The 17,500-nt window shown below is 47.5% G+C and overlaps 1 protein-coding gene across 1 annotated transcript in view; it reads left to right on the top strand.

The window, feature by feature from the left end:
* The window catches only part of LOC116360052 (WD repeat-containing protein 19-like), a 141,265-nt gene that overhangs the window by 119,815 nt on the left and 3,950 nt on the right, over positions 1 to 17,500 (top strand). The window contains 8 exon segments of the mRNA XM_031814533.1: positions 2,858 to 3,004; positions 5,686 to 5,738; positions 5,741 to 5,809; positions 7,911 to 8,020; positions 8,191 to 8,259; positions 10,520 to 10,597; positions 10,882 to 10,978; positions 14,822 to 14,946. Coding sequence (XP_031670393.1) covers positions 2,858 to 3,004; positions 5,686 to 5,738; positions 5,741 to 5,809; positions 7,911 to 8,020; positions 8,191 to 8,259; positions 10,520 to 10,597; positions 10,882 to 10,978; positions 14,822 to 14,946 — 748 coding nt within the window.

Below are 17,500 nucleotides of genomic sequence, written 5' to 3'. Positions count from 1 at the left end.
ATGGTTTAAGGAGGCAGTGTGAGGGACTGGGATAATTATTATGGTTTAAGGAGGCAGTGTGAGGGACTGGGATAATATTATGGTTTAAGGAGACAGTGTGAGGGATAATATTATGGTTTAAGGAGACAGTTGTGAGGGATAATATTATGGTTTAAGGAGACAGTGTGAGGGATAATTATTATGGTTAAGGAGACAGTGTGAGGGACTGGGATAATATTATGGTTTAAGGAGACAGTGTGAGGGATAATATTATGGTTTAAGGAGACAGTGTGAGGGATAATATTATGGTTTAAGGAGACAGTGTGAGGGATAATATTATCGTTTAAGGAGGCAGTTGTGAGGGATAATATTATGGTTTAAGGAGACAGTGTGAGGGATAATATTATGGTTTAAGGAGACAGTGTGAGGGATAATATTATGGTTTAAGGAGACAGTGTGAGGGATAATATTATGGTTTAAGGAGTCAGTGTGAGGGACTGGGATAATATTATGGTTTAAGGAGACAGTGTGAGGGATAATATTATGGTTTAAGGAGACAGTGTGATGGACTGGGATAATATTATGGTTTAAGGAGACAGTGTGAGGGACTGGGATAATATTATGGTTTAAGGAGGCAGTGTGAGGGACTGGGATAATATTATGGTTTAAGGAGACAGTGTGGAGGGATAATATTATGGTTTAAGGAGACAGTGTGAGGGATAATATTATGGTTTAAGGAGACAGTGTGAGGGATAATATTATGGTTTTAAGGAGACAGTGTGAGGGACTGGGATAATATTATGGTTTAAGGAGACAGTGTGAGGGATAATATTATGGTTTAAGGAGACAGTGTGAGGGATAATATTATGGTTTAAGGAGACAGTGTGAGGGATAATATTATGGTTTAAGGAGGCAGTGTGAGGGATAATATTATGGTTTAAGGAGACAGTGTGAGGGATAATATTATGGTTTAAGGAGACAGTGTGAGGATAATATTATGGTTTAAGGAGACAGTGTGAGGGATAATATTATGGTTTAAGGAGTCAGTGTGAGGGACTGGGATAATATTATGGTTTAAGGAGACAGTGTGAGGGATAATATTATGGTTTAAGGAGACAGTGTGATGGACTGGGATAATATTATGGTTTAAGGAGACAGTGTGAGGGACTGGGATAATATTATGGTTTAAGGAGGCAGTGTGAGGGACTGGGATAATATTATGGTTTAAGGAGACAGTGTGAGGGATAATATTATGGTTTAAGGAGACAGTGTGATGGACTGGGATAATATTATGGTTCAAGGAGGCAGTGTGAGGGATAATATTATGGTTTAATGAGTCAGTGTGAGGGATAATATTATGGTTTAAGGAGGCAGTGTGAGGGACTGGGATAATATTATGGTTTAAGGAGGCAGTGTGAGGGATAATATTATGGTTTAAGGAGACAGTGTGATGGACTGGGATAATATTATGGTTTAATGAGTCAGTGTGAGGGATAATATTATGGTTTAAGGAGATAGTGTGAGGGATAATATTATGGTTTAAGGAGGCAGTGTGAGGGATAATATTATGGTTTAATGAGTCAGTGTGAGGGACTGGGATAATATTATGGTTTAAGGAGGCAGTGTGAGGGACTGGGATAATATTATGGTTTAAGGAGACAGTGTGAGGGATAATATTATGGTTTAAGGAGGCAGTGTGAGGGACTGGGATAATATTATGGTTTAAGGAGACAGTGTGAGGGATAATATTATGGTTTAAGGAGTCAGTGTGAGGGATAATATTATGGTTTAAGGAGACAGTGTGATGGACTGGGATAATATTATGGTTTAAGGAGTCAGTGTGAGGGATAATATTATGGTTTAAGGAGGCAGTGTGAGGGATAATATTATGGTTTAATGAGTCAGTGTGAGGGACTGGGATAATATTATGGTTTAAGGAGACAGTGTGAGGGATAATATTATGGTTTAAGGAGACAGTGTGAGGGATAATATTATGGTTTAAGGAGTCAGTGTGAGGGACTGGGATAATATTATGGTTTAAGGAGACAGTGTGAGGGATAATATTATGGTTCAAGGAGGCAGTGTGAGGGATAATGTTATGGTTTAAGGAGGCAGTGTGAGGGACTGGGATAATATTATGGTTTAAGGAGACCGTGTGAGGGATAATATTATGGTTTAAGGAGGCAGTGTGAGGGACTGGGATAATATTATGGTTTAAGGAGACAGTGTGAGGGATAATATTATGGTTTAAGGAGGCAGTGTGAGGGACTGGGATAATATTATGGTTTAAGGAGACAGTGTGAGGGATAATATTATGGTTCAAGGAGGCAGTGTGAGGGATAATGTTATGGTTTAAGGAGACAGTGTGAGGGATAATATTATGGTTTAAGGAGTCAGTGTGAGGGATAATATTATGGTTTAAGGAGTCAGTGTGAGGGACTGGGATAATATTATGGTTTAAGGAGACAGTGTGAGGGATAATATTATGGTTTAATGAGTCAGTGTGAGGGACTGGGATAATATTATGGTTTAAGGAGACAGTGTGAGGGATAATATTATGGTTTAAGGAGTCAGTGTGAGGGATAATATTATGGTTTAAGGAGACAGTGTGAGGGATAATATTATGGTTTAAGGAGGCAGTGTGAGGGATAATATTATGGTTTTAAGGAGACAGTGTGAGGGATAATATTATGGTTTAAGGAGACAGTATGAGGGACTGGGATAATATTATGGTTTAATGAGTCAGTGTGAGGGATAATATTATGGTTTAAGGAGGCAGTGTGAGGGATAATATTATGGTTTAAGGAGTCGGTGTGAGGGACTGGGATAATATTATGGTTTAAGGAGTCGGTGTGAGGGATAATATTGTGTGTGTCAGGTTTAAGGAGGCTGCCCAGGCCTATGAGAGTGCCAGGGACTGGGACAACGTGATCCGGGTGTTGCTGGATCACCTCAACAACCCTGAAGACGCCGTCCGCATTGTCAGGGAGACGCAGAGCATCGACGGGGCCAAGATGGTTGCCAGGTGGGGACAGACGGACAGACAGACAGATAGTCAGGCAGCGAGACAGACAGTCAGGCAGCGAGACAGACAGTCAGGCAGCGAGACAGACAGTCAGGCAGCGAGACAGACAGACAGGCAGGCAGCGAGACAGACAGACAGGCAGGCAGCGAGACAGACAGACAGTCAGGCAGCGAGACAGACAGACAGTCAGGCAGCGAGACAGACAGTCAGGCAGCGAGACAGACAGGCAGGCAGCGAGACAGACAGACAGTCAGGCAGCGAGACAGACAGGCAGGCAGCGAGACAGACAGACAGACAGTCAGGCAGCGAGACAGACAGGCAGGCAGCGAGACAGACAGGCAGGCAGCGAGACAGACAGGCAGGCAGCCAGACAGACAGGCAGGCAGCGAGACAGACAGTCAGGCAGCGAGACAGACAGTCAGGCAGCGAGACAGTCAGTCAGGCAGCGAGACAGTCAGTCAGGCAGCGAGACAGTCAGTCAGGCAGCGAGACAGTCAGTCAGGCAGCGAGACAATCAGGCTGCGAGACAGTCAGTCAGTCAGCGAGACAGTCAGTCAGGCTGCGAGACAGACAGTCAGGCAGCGAGACAGACAGTCAGGCAGCGAGACAGACAGACAGACAGTCAGGCAGCGAGACAGACAGACAGTCAGGCAGCGAGACAGACAGACAGTCAGGCAGCGAGACAGACAGACAGTCAGGCAGCGAGACAGACAGACAGTCAGGCAGCGAGACAGACAGACAGTCAGGCAGCGAGACAGACAGTCAGGCAGCGAGACAGACAGTCAGGCAGCGAGACAGGCAGGCAGCGAGACAGACAGGCAGGCAGCGAGACAGACAGACAGTCAGGCAGCGAGACAGACAGACAGTCAGGCAGCGAGACAGACAGACAGTCAGGCAGCGAGACAGACAGGCAGGCAGCGAGACAGACAGACAGACAGTCAGGCAGTGAGACAGTCAGGCAGCGAGACAGACAGGCAGGCAGCGAGACAGACAGGCAGGCAGCGAGACAGACAGTCAGGCAGCGAGACAGACAGTCAGGCAGCGAGACAGACAGTCAGGCAGCGAGACAGTCAGTCAGGCAGCGAGACAGTCAGTCAGGCAGCGAGACAGTCAGTCAGGCAGCGAGACAGTCAGTCAGGCAGCGAGACAGTCAGTCAGGCAGCGAGACATTCAGTCAGTGAGACAGACAGGCAGTGAAACAGTCAGACAGCGAGACAGTCAGGCAGCGAGACAGTCAGTCAGTCAGCGAGACAGTCCGCGAGACAGTCTGACTGTCTCGCTGCCTGACTGTCTCTCTGATTGTCTGTCTCGCTGCCTGACTGTCTGTCTCGCTGCCTGACTGACTGTCTTGCTTCCTGACTGACTGTCTCGGCTGTGATACAGTCAGTCAATCAGAGAGACAGTCAGGCAGCGGGACAGACAGTCAGGCAGCGAGACAGACAGTCAGTCAGCGAGACAGACAGTCAGGCAGCGAGACAGACAGACAGTCAGGCTGTGAGACAGACAGTCAGGCTGTGAGACAGACAGTCAGGCTGCGAGACAGTCAGGCTGCGAGACACTCAGGCTGCGAGACAGTCAGTCAGTCAGTCAGAGAGACAGTCTGTCTGTCAGCGAGACAGACAGTCAGGCTGCGAGACAGACAGTCAGGCTACGAGACAATCAGGCTGCGAGACAGACAGTCAGGCTGCGAGACAGTCAGCGAGCGAGACAGACAGTCAGGCTGCGAGACAGTCAGTCAGTCAGCGAGCCAGTCAGTCAGGCTGCGAGACAGACAGTCAGGCTACGAGACAATCAGGCTGCGAGACAGTCAGTCAGTCAGCGAGACAGTCAGTCAGGCTGCGAGACAGACAGTCAGGCAGCGAGACAGACAGACAGACAGTCAGGCAGCGAGACAGACAGACAGTCAGGCTGTGAGACAGACAGTCAGGCTGTGAGACAGACAGTCAGGCTGTGAGACAGACAGTCAGGCTGCGAGACAGTCAGGCTGCGAGACAGTCAGGCTGCGAGACAGTCAGGCTGCGAGACAGTCAGGCTGCGAGACAGTCAGGCTGCGAGACAGTCAGTCAGTCAGAGAGACAGTCAGTCTGTCAGCGAGACAGACAGTCAGGCTGCGAGACAGACAGTCAGGCTACGAGACAGACAGTCAGGCTACGAGACAATCAGGCTGCGAGACAGTCAGTCAGTCAGCGAGACAGTCAGTCAGGCTGCGAGACAGTCAGCGAGCGAGACAGACAGTCAGGCTGCGAGACAGTCAGTCAGTCAGAGACAGTCAGTCAGTCAGCGAGACAGTCAGTCAGGCTGCGAGACAGACAGTCGGGCTACGAGACAATCAGGCTGCGAGACAGTCAGTCAGCGAGACAGTCAGTCAGTCAGCGAGACAGTCAGCGAGCGAGACAGACAGTCAGTCAGCGAGACAGTCAGTCAGACAGCGAGACAGACAGTCAGGCAGCGAGACAGACAGTCAGACAGACAGACTCTACTTTTATTATGATTCTAAGTGGTGTTTGTGTGTGTGTGTGTGTCTGTGTGTGTGTGTTTATGTCTATCTGTGTGTGTGTGTGTCTGTGTGTGTGTGTTTATGTCTATCTGTGTGTGTGTGTGTGTGTGTGTGTGTGTATTTATGTCTGTGTGTCTCTGTGTGTTTGTGTGTGTTTATGTCTATCTGTGTGTGTGTGTTTCAGGTTCTTCCTGCGTCTAAGTGACTACGGCTCAGCCATCCAGTTCCTGGTGTTGTCCACTGTAACGACGAGGCCTTCCAGCTGGCACAGCAACACGGGCAGATGGACAGCTACGCTGACATCATCAGTCAGTCTCTGGGAGGGGGGGGGGTCTGGGGGCTGGGAGGGGGGGGGGGGTGTCTGTGGGCTGGGAGGAGGGGGGGTGTCTGGGGGCTGAGAGGAGGGGTGGGGGGGATGGTAGGAGGGGGGGGTGTCTGGGGGCTGAGAGGAGGGGGGGTGTCTGGGGGCTGAGAGGAGGGGGGGGGGTCTGGGGGCTGGGAGGGGGGGTGTGTCTGTGGGCTGGGAGGAGGGGGGGTGTCTGGGGGCTGAGAGGAGGGGGGGGGGTGGGGGTGTCTGGGGGCTGAGAGGAGGAGGGGTGTCTGGGGGCTGAGAGGAGGGGGGGGTGTCTGGGGGCTGAGAGGAGGGGGGGTATCTGTGGGCTGAGAGGAGGGGGGGGTGTCTGTGGGCTGGAGGAGGGGGGGTGTCTGGGGGCTGAAGAGGAGGAGGGGTGTCTGGGGGCTGAGAGGAGGAGGGGTGTCTGGGGGCTGAGAGGAGGAGGGGTGGGTCTGGGGGCTGAGAGGAGGAGGGGGGTCTGGGGCTGAGAGGAGGAGGGGGTGGGGGGGGTCTGGGGGCTCAGAGGAGGGGGGGGGGGGGTCTGGGAGCTGAGAGGAGGAGGGGTGTCTGGGGGCTGAGAGGAGGGGGGGTGGGGGGGTCTGGGGGCTGAGAGGAGGGGGGGGTGTCTGGGAGCTGAGAGGAGGGGGGGTGTCTGGTGGGCTGAGAGGAGGGGGGGTGTCTGTGGGCTGAGAGGAGGGGGGGGGGGGGGTTTCTGGGGGCTGAGAGGAGGGGGGGTAGGGGTGTCTGGGGGCTGAGAGGAGGAGGGGGTGTCTGGGGGCTGAGAGGAGGGGGGGGGTGGGGGGGTCTGGGGGCTGAGAGGAGGGGGGGGTGTCTGGGAGCTGAGAGGAGGGGGGTTGTTGGGAGCTGAGAGGAGGGGGGGTGTCTGTGGGCTGAGAGGGAGGGGGGGTGTCTGTGTGGGCTGAGAGGAGGGGGGGGTTTGGGGGCTGAGAGGAGGGGGGGTAGGGGTGTCTGGGGACTGAGAGGAGGAGGGGTGTCTGGGGGCTGAGAGGAGGGGGTGGGGTGGGGGGTCTGGGGGCTGAGAGGAGGGGGGTCGGAGGGGGTGTCTGTGTCAGGGAGCTAAGAGGAGGGGGGGGTGTCTGGGGGCTGAGAGAGGGGGGGGTGTCTGTGGCTGAGAGGAGGGGGGGTGTCTGGGGGCTGAGAGGAGGAGGGGTGTCTGGGGGCTGCAGCGGAGGAGGGGGTCTGGGGGCTGAGAGGAGGAGGGGTGTCTGGGGGCTGAGAGGAGGGGGGGTGTCGGGGTGAGAGGAGGTGGGTGTCTGGGGGCTGAGAGGAGGGGGGGTGTCTGGGGCTGAGAGGAGGGGGGGTGTTCTGGGGCTGAGAGAGGAGGGGTGTCTGAGGGATGAGAGGAGGGGGGGTAGGGGTGTCTGGGGTCTGATGCGAGTAAGGAGGAGGGGTGTCTGGGGGCTGAGAGGAGTGGGGGTGTCTGGGGGCTGAGAGGAGGTGGGGTCTGGGGCTGGAGGAGGGGGGGGTTTGTGCTGGGGGCCTGAGAGGAGGGGGGTGTCTGGGGGCCTGGGAGGAGGAGGGGGGGTGGGGGCCTGAGAGGAGGGGGGGGTTGTCTGGGAACTGCAGAGGAGGGGGGTGTCTGCTGGGGCTGAGAGGATGGGGGTGTGTGTATGGAGGGCTGAGCGGAGGGGGTGTCTGTTGGGCTGAGAGGAGGGGGGGGTGTCTGGGGCTGGGAGGAGGGGGCGGTGTCTGTTGGGGCTGAGAGGATGGGGGAGGTGTCTGTGGGCTGGGAGGAGGGGGGGTGTCTGGGGGCTGAGAGGAGGGGGGGTCTGGGGGTGAGAGGAGGGGGGGGTGCTGGGGGCTGAGAGGAGGGGGGGGTGTCTGTGGGCCGAGAGGAGGGGGGAGTCTGTGGGCTGAGAGGGGGGGGGGAGTCTGTGGGCTGAGAGGAGGGGGGGGGGGGGGGTGGGAGGAGGGAGTCTATCAGATGTACCCTGTTAGTGTTGATGCATTCATAATCAGTGGAAAGTAGTGAATATTTCTGTGTGTGTGTGTGTGTGTGTGTGTGTGTGTGTGTGTGTGTGTGTGTGTGTGTGTGTGTGTGTGTGTGTGTACAGGCTCTGAGGCCACCCAGGAGGACTACCAGAGTATGGCTCTCTACTTCCAGGGGGAGAACAAACACCTGCAGGCTGGGAGGTTCTTCCACAAGTGTGGCCAGTACAGCAAAGTACTGTCTATCTATCTATCTGTACAGCAAAGTACTGTCTATCTATCTATCTATCCATTCATCCACCCCCCATAATAAATTGGCCCATTCACTCACCCCCCCCTCTCTCTCTCTCTGTCTCTGTCTGTCTCTCTCTCGCTCTCGCTCGCTCGCTCTTGCTCTTCTCTCAGGCCCTGAAGCACTTCCTGAAATGTCCCAACACTGATGACAACCTGGCCATCGAGATGGCTATAGAGACGGTGACAGGAGTGTGTGTGTGTGTGTGTGTGTGGTGTGTGTGTTTTATCTGTTTCTAGGGGGGTTAAGGTTAGAATTAGGGTTAGGAGCTAAGGTTATTTTTAGGTTTAGGGTTAAGAGTATGGGTTAGGAACTAGGGTTAGGGTAAAGGTTAGAATTATGGTTAGGAGCTAAGGTTAGTTTTAGGTTTAGGGTTAGGAACTAGGGTTAAGGTTAGAATTAGGGTTAGGAGCTAAGGTTAGGTTTAGGGTTAAGAGTATGGGTTAGGAACTAGGGTTTAGGGTTTAAGAGTATAGGTTAGGGTTAGGAACTAGGGGTTAAGAGTATGGGTTAGGAACTAGCGTTAAGAGTATGGGTTAGGGTTAGGAACTAGGGGTTAAGAGTATGGGTTAGGAACTAGGGTTAAGAGTATGGGTTAGGAACTAGGGTTAAGAGTATGGGTTAGGAACTAGGGTTGAGAGTATAGGTTAGGAACTAGGGTTAAGAGTATGGGTTAGGAACTAGGGTTTGAGAGTATAGGTTAGGAACTAGGGTTAAGAGTATGGGTTAGGAACTAGGGTTAAGAGTATGGGTTAGGAACTAGGGTAAGAGTATGGGTTAGGAACTAGGGTTGAGAGTATAGGTTAGGAACTAGGGTTGAGAGTATGGTTAGGAACTAGGGTTAAGAGTATGGGTTAGGAACTAGGGTTGAGAGTATAGGTTAGGAACTAGGGTTAAGAGTATAGGTTAGGAACTAGGGTTGAGAGTATGGGTTAGGAACTAGGGGTTAGGGTTAAGAGTATAGGTTAGGAACTAGGGTTAAGAGTATGGGTTAGGAACTAGGTTTAGGTTAAGAGTATAGGTTAGGAACTAGGGTTAGGGTTAAGAGTATGGGTTAGGAACTAGGGTTAAGAGTATGGGTTAGGAACTAGGGGTTAGGGTTAAGAGTATGGGTTAGGAACTAGGGGTTAAGAGTATAGGTTAGGAACTAGGGTTGAGAGTATGGGTTAGGAACTAGGGGTTAGGGTTAAGAGTATAGGTTAGGAACTAGGGTTAAGAGTATGGGTTAGGAACTAGGGTTGAGAGTATGGGTTAGGAACTAGGGGTTAAGAGTATAGGTTAGGAACTAGGGTTAAGAGTATGGGTTAAGAACTAGGGTTTAGGGTTAAGAGTATAGGTTAGGAACTAGGGTTAGGGTTAGGAACTAGGGTTAAGAGTATGGGTTAGGAACTAGCGTTAAGAGCATGGGTTAGGAACTAGGGTTAAGAGTATAGGTTAGGAACTAGGGTTGAGAGTATAGGTTAGGAACTAGGGTTATGGTTAGGAGCTAAGGTTAGTTTTAGGTTTAGGGTTAGGAACTAGGGTTAAGGTTAGAATTAGGGTTAGGAGCTAAGGTTAGGTTTAGGGTTAAGAGTATGGGTTAGGAACTAGGGTTTAGGGTTAAGAGTATAGGTTAGGGTTAGGAACTAGGGGTTAAGAGTATGGGTTAGGAACTAGCGTTAAGAGTATGGGTTAGGGTTAGGAACTAGGTTTAGGGTTAAGAGTATAGGTTAGGAACTAGCGTTAAGAGTATGGGTTAGGAACTAGGGTTAAGAGTATGGGTTAGGAACTAGCATTAAGAGTATAGGTTAGGAACTAGGGTTAAGAGTATGGGTTAGGAACTAGGGTTAAGAGTATGGGTTAGGAACTAGGGTTAAGAGTATGGGTTAGGACCTAGGGTTAAGAGTATGGGTTAGGAACTAGGGTTAGGAGTATGGGTTAGGAACTAGGGTTTAGGGTTAAGAGTATAGGTTAGGAACTAGGGTTAAGAGTATGGGTTAGGAACTAGGGTTTAGGGTTAGGAGTATGGGTTAGGAACTAGGGTTAGGAGTATGGGTTAGGAACTAGGGGTTAGGGAAAATAATATTTTGAATAGTTGGTTATACAAGACTGTGTGTTTAGGGTAAGTGTGTCCCCACAAGGTTAGTTATACAAGACTGTGTGTTTAGGGTAAGTGTGTCCCCACAAGGTTAGTTATACAAGACTGTGTGTTTAGGGTAAGTGTGTCCCCACAAGGTTAGTTATACAAGACTGTGTGTTTAGGGTAAGTGTGTCCCCACAAGGTTAGTTATACAAGACTGTGTGTTTAGGGTAAGTGTGTCCCCACAAGGTTAGTTATACAAGACTGTGTGTTTAGGGTAAGTGTGTCCCCACAAGGTTAGTTATACAAGACTGTGTGTTTAGGGTAAGTGTGTCCCCACAAGGTTAGTTATACAAGACTGGGTGTGTGTGTGTGTTTTCCAGGTGGGCCAAGCCAAGGATGAGTCTTTGACCAATCAGCTGATTGATTACCTGATGGGGGAAAGTGACGGCATGCCCAAGGTAATCAATATTATACTAACTCATCAATATCTGTCTGTCTGTCTTTAATTGATTGGAATAGTCGCTTGGCTTTTGTCTGTCTGTCTGTCTGTCTGTGTCTGTCTGTCCGTCCGTCAGAGAGATATTTATTTTACACTATAAGCATTGTGTGGGCTCTCTGTCCCCACCCCTCCACCTGCCACCCAATCCGTGCGTTTGCTCTCTCTGACGTGCCGTCTGATTGGCTGCCATCTGACAGGGAGCCTATCACTGAGTAGTGGTGTTGTCTTCCCCATTCCTCCCAGGATGCCAAGTACCTGTTCCGTCTCTACATGGGCCTGCTGCAGTACAGAGAGGCAGCATGTACTGCCATCATCATCGCTAGAGAGGAGCAGTCTGCAGGTACACACTCACATATATATACAGAGGAGCAGTCTGCAGGTACACACTCACATATATATACAGAGGAGCAGTCTGCAGGTACACACTCACATATATATACAGAGGAGCAGTCTGCAGGTACACACTCACATATATATACAGAGGAGCAGTCTGCAGGTACACACTCACATATATATACAGAGGAGCAGTCTGCAGGTACACACTCACATATATATACAGAGGAGCAGTCTGCAGGTACACACTCACATATATATACAGAGGAGCAGTCTGCAGGTACACACTCACATATATATACATATATATACAGAGGAGCAGTCTGCAGGTACACACTCACATATATATACAGAGGAGCAGTCTGCAGGTACACACTCACACATATATATACAGAGGAGCAGTCTGCAGGTACACACTCACATATATATACAGAGGAGCAGTCTGCAGGTACACACTCACATATATATATACAGAGGAGCAGTCTGCAGGTACACACTCACACATATATATACAGAGGAGCAGTCTGCAGGTACACACTCACATATATATACAGAGGAGCAGTCTGCAGGTACACACTCACATATATATATACAGAGGAGCAGTCTGCAGGTACACACTCACACATATATATACAGAGGAGCAGTCTGCAGGTACACACTCACATATATATACAGAGGAGCAGTCTGCAGGTACACACTCACATATATATACAGAGGAGCAGTCTGCAGGTACACACTCACATATATATACAGAGGAGCAGTCTGCAGGTACACACTCACATATATATACAGAGGAGCAGTCTGCAGGTACACACTCACATATATATACATATATATACAGAGGAGCAGTCTGCAGGTACACACTCACATATATATACAGAGGAGCAGTCTGCAGGTACACACTCACATATATATACAGAGGAGCAGTCTGCAGGTACACACTCACATATATATACAGAGGAGCAGTCTGCAGGTACACACTCACATATACATATATATACAGAGGAGCAGTCTGCAGGTACACACTCACATATACATATATATACAGAGGAGCAGTCTGCAGGTACACACTCACATATATATACAGAGGAGCAGTCTGCAGGTACACACTCACATATATATACAGAGGAGCAGTCTGCAGGTACACACTCACATATATATACAGAGGAGCAGTCTGCAGGTACACACTCACATATATATACAGAGGAGCAGTCTGCAGGTACACACTCACATATATATACATATATATACAGAGGAGCAGTCTGCAGGTACACACTCACATATATATACAGAGGAGCAGTCTGCAGGTACACACTCACATATATATACAGAGGAGCAGTCTGCAGGTACACACTCACATATATATACAGAGGAGCAGTCTGCAGGTACACACTCACATATATATACAGAGGAGCAGTCTGCAGGTACACACTCACATATATATATACAGAGGAGCAGTCTGCAGGTACACACTCACATATATATACAGAGGAGCAGTCTGCAGGTACACACTCACACATATATACAGAGGAGCAGTCTGCAGGTACACACTCACATATACATATATATACAGAGGAGCAGTCTGCAGGTACACACTCACATATATATACAGAGGAGCAGTCTGCAGGTACACACTCACATATATATACAGAGGAGCAGTCTGCAGGTACACACTCACACATATATATACAGAGGAGCAGTCTGCAGGTACACACTCACATATACATATATATACAGAGGAGCAGTCTGCAGGTACACACTCACATATATATACAGAGGAGCAGTCTGCAGGTACACACTCACATATATATACAGAGGAGCAGTCTGCAGGTACACACTCACATATATATACAGAGGAGCAGTCTGCAGGTACACACTCACATATATATACAGAGGAGCAGTCTGCAGGTACACACTCACACATATATACAGAGGAGCAGTCTGCAGGTACACACTCACATATATATACAGAGGAGCAGTCTGCAGGTACACACTCACATATATATACAGAGGAGCAGTCTGCAGGTACACACTCACATATATATACAGAGGAGCAGTCTGCAGGTACACACTCACATATATATACAGAGGAGCAGTCTGCAGGTACACACTCACATATATATACAGAGGAGCAGTCTGCAGGTACACACTCACATATATATACAGAGGAGCAGTCTGCAGGTACACACTCACATATATATACAGAGGAGCAGTCTGCAGGTACACACTCACATATATATACAGAGGAGCAGTCTGCAGGTACACACTCACATATATATATATATATATATATACACAAGTGTGTGTGTGTGTATATATTATAAATATATACAGTGGGGCAAAAAAGTATTTAGTCAGCCACCAATTGTGCAAGTTCTCCTTCTTAAAAAGATGAGAGAGGCCTGTAGGTACCATAGGTACACTTCAACTATGACAGACAAAATGAGAAGAAAAAAAATCTAGAAAATCACATTGTAGGATTTTTTATGAATTTATTTGCAAATTATGGTGGAAAACAAGGGGACAAAAATTACAGGCCTCTCTCATCTTTTTAAGTGGGAGAACTTGCACAATTAGTGGCTGACTAAATACTTTTTTGCCCCACTGTATATATTTATAATATATACACACACACACACTTGTGTGTATATATATTTATTTATGTATAGTATGTATATGTATGTGTATATATACAAACTCATATACAGTATCAGTCAAAAGTTTGGACATCTTCTCATTCAAGGGTTTTTCTTTATTGTTACTATTTTCTAGAATTGTAGAATAATAGTGAAGACATCAAAACTATGAAATAACACATATGGAGTCATATTGTAACCAAAAAAGTGTTAAACAAATCAAAATAGATTTTATATTTGAGATTCTTCAAAGTAGCCACCCTTTGCCTTGCTGACAGTTTTGCACACTCTTGACATTCTCTCAACCAGCTTCACATGGAATTCTTTTCCAACAGTCTTGAAGGAGTTCCCATATGCTGAGCACTTGTTGGCTACTTTTCCTTCACTCTATGGTCCAACTCATCCCAAACCATCTCAATTGGGTTGAGGTCGGGTGATTGTGGAGGCCAGGTCATCTGACACTCGATCACTCTCCTTCTTGGTCAAATAGGCCTTACACAGCCTGGAGGTGTGTTGGGTCATTGTCCTGTTGAAAAAAACTAATTATTGCCCCACTAAGCGCAAACCAGATGGGATGGCATATCGCTGCAGAATAATAGTGAAGACATCAAAACTATGAAATAGCACATATGGAGTCATGAAGTAACCAAAAAAGTGTTAAACATATTTTATATATATTTTATTTTAGATTCTTCAAAGTAGCTACCCTTTGCCTTGATGGCAGCTTTGCACACTCATCCCTGTTCTCTCAACCAGCTTCATGAGGTAGTCACCTGGAATCCATTTCAATTAATCAAGTGTGCCTTGTTAAAAGTTAATTTTTGGAATTTGTGACTACCTCATGAAGCTGGTTGAGAGAATGCCAAGAGGTATGCAAAGCTGTCATGTAGGAGGGTGGCTATTTTAAAGAATCTCAAATATTATTTATTTATTTATTTGTTTTAACACTTTTTTGGTTACTACATGATTCCATATGTGTTATTTCATAGTTGTTATGTCTTCACTATTATTCTACAATGTGGGAAATAGTAAAAATAAATAAATAACCCTTGAATGAGTAGGTGTCCAAACTTCTGATTGGTACTGTATATACACACAGTCATAAATATACACACAGTCATATGTATACACACACTCATATGTATACACACACTCATATACACACAGTCATGTACACACCTTAAAGGGCGTGTTTGTGTGCATGTGTGTTCCAGGGAACTACCGTACCGCCCATGACGTGCTGTTCAGTATGTACACTGAGCTGCAGACACAGAAGATCAGAATCCCTGCTGAGATGAACACCAACCTCATGATCCTCCACTCATACATCCTGGTTAAGGTAGAACTACACTACCCAGCATCCTCCACTGCTCTACCACTACACTAGCCAGCATCCTCTACTGCTATACCACTACACTACCCAGCATCCTTTACTGCTATACCACAGCACTACCCAATATCCTCTACTGCTATACCACTACACTACCCAGCGTCCTCTACTGCTATACCACAGCACTACCCAATATCCTCTACTGCTATACCACTACACTACCCAGCATCCTCTACTGCTATACCACAGCACTACCCAATATCCTCTACTGCTATCTTAGGCTTGTGTGCTGCTGCTCGGCCATGGAAACCCATTTCATGAATCTCCCGATAAACAGTTCTTGTGTTGACCTTGCTTCCAGAGGCAGTTTGGAACTCTGTAGTGAGTGTTGCTTCCAGAGGCAGTTTGGAACTCTGTAGTGAGGGGTTGCTTCCAGAGGCAGTTTGGAACTCTGTAGTGAGGAGTTGCTTCCAGAGGTAGTGTGGAACTCTGTAGTGAGGGGTTGCTTCTAGAGGCAGTTTGGAACTCTGTAGTGAGTGTTGCTTCCAGAGGCAGTTTGGAACTCTGTAGTGAGTGTTGCTTCCAGAGGCAGTTTGGAACTCTGTAGTGAGTGTTGCTTCCAGAGGCAGTTTGGAACTCTGTAGTGAGGGGTTGCTTCCAGAGGCAGTTTGGAACTCTGTAGTGAGGGGTTGCTTCCAGAGGCAGTTTGGAACTCTGTAGTGAGTGTTGCTTCCAGAGGCAGTTTGGAACTCTGTAGTGAGTGTTGCTTCCAGAGGCAGTTTGGAACTCTGTAGTGAGGGGTTGCAACTGAGGACAGACGATTTTTACACGCTTCAGCACTTGGCGGTCCCGTTCTGTGAGCTTGTGTGGCCTACCACTTCGCGGCTGAGCCGTTGTTGCTCCTAGACGCTTCCACTTCACAATAGCAGCACTTACCTTTGACCGGGGGCAGCTCTAGCAGGGCAGAAATTTGACAAACTGACTTGTTGGAAAAGTGGCATCCTATGACGATGCCACGTTGAAAGTCACTGAGCTCTTCAGTACGGGCCATTCTACTGCCAATGTTTGTCTATGGAGATTGCACGGCTCTGTGATCAATCGTATACATGGGTGTGGCTAAACTACCCAGCATCCTCCACTCATACATCCTGGTTAAGGTAGAACTACACTACCCAGCATCCTCCACTCGTACATCCTGGTTAAGGTAGAACTACACTACCCAGCATCCTCCACTCATACACCCTGGTTAAGGTAGAACTACACTACCCAGCATACTCTACTGCTATCCCCCTACCCAGAATCCTCTACTGCTATACCACAACAATACCCAGCATACTCTACTGCTATCCCACTACCCAGCATCCTCTACTCCTATACCACCACCCAGCATCCTCCACTAGGATAGAACTACACTCCTGGGGGCCAGTTGATGATACCTGATGCTGTGATTATGGATTGATTAATGTATTGGTTGGTGTATTGATTGGTTGATTGAATAATGTATTGGTTGATGTATTGGTTGGTGTATTGATTAATGTATTGGTTGGTTGGTTGATGTATTGGTGTATTGATGTATTGACTGGTTGATTAATGTATTGGTTGATGTATTGATTGGTTGATGTATGGATTGGTTGATGTATTGACTGGTTGATTGATTAATGTATTGGTTGATGTATTGATTGGTTGATGTATTGATTGGTTTATGTATTGACTGGTTGATTAATGTATTGGTTGATGTATTGGTTGGTTGGTTGATGTAGTGGTTGGTTGATGTATTGGTTGGTGTATTGGTTGGTTGGTGTATTGATTGGTTGATGTATTGGTTGGTTGATGTATTGGTTGGTTGATGTATTGGTTGGTTGATGTATTGGTTGGTTGATGTATTGGTTGGTTGGTTGATGTATTGGTTGATGTATTGATTGGTTGATGTATTGGTTGGTTGATGTATTGGTTGGTTGATGTATTGGTTGGTTGGTTGATGTATTGGTTGGTTGGTGTATTGGTTGGTTGATGTATTGGTTGGTTGGTTGATGTATTGGTTGGTTGGTTGGTTGGTTGATGTATTGGTTGGTTGGTTGATGTATTGGTTGGTTGGTTGATGTATTGGTTGGTTGGTTGATGTATTGGTTGGTGTATTGATGTATTGGTTGGTGTATTGATTGATGTATTGGTTGGTTGATGTGTTGGTTGGTTGATGTGTTGGTTGGTTGATGTATTGGTTGGTTGGTTGATGTATTGGTTGGTTGATGTATTGGTTGGTGTATTGATGTATTGGTTGGTGTATTGATTGATGTATTGGTTGGTTGAGGTATTGATTGATTGTATTGGTTGGTTGGTTGATGTATTGGTTGGTTGGTTGATGTATTGGTTGGTGTATTGATGTATTGGTTGGTGTATTGATTGATGTATTGGTTGGTTGATGTATTGGTTGGTTGATGTGTTGGTTGGTTGATGTATTGGTTGGTTGGTTGATGTATTGGTTGATGTATTGGTTGGTGTATTGGTTGGTTGAGGTATTGATTGATTGTATTGGTTGGTTGATGTATTGATGTGTTGGTTGGTT

This window comes from Oncorhynchus kisutch, unplaced genomic scaffold, assembly GCF_002021735.2.
Source record: "Oncorhynchus kisutch isolate 150728-3 unplaced genomic scaffold, Okis_V2 Okis07a-Okis12b_hom, whole genome shotgun sequence".
NCBI classification, from domain to species: domain Eukaryota; kingdom Metazoa; phylum Chordata; class Actinopteri; order Salmoniformes; family Salmonidae; genus Oncorhynchus; species Oncorhynchus kisutch.
This window is presented reverse-complemented; position numbering and strand designations above follow the sequence as displayed.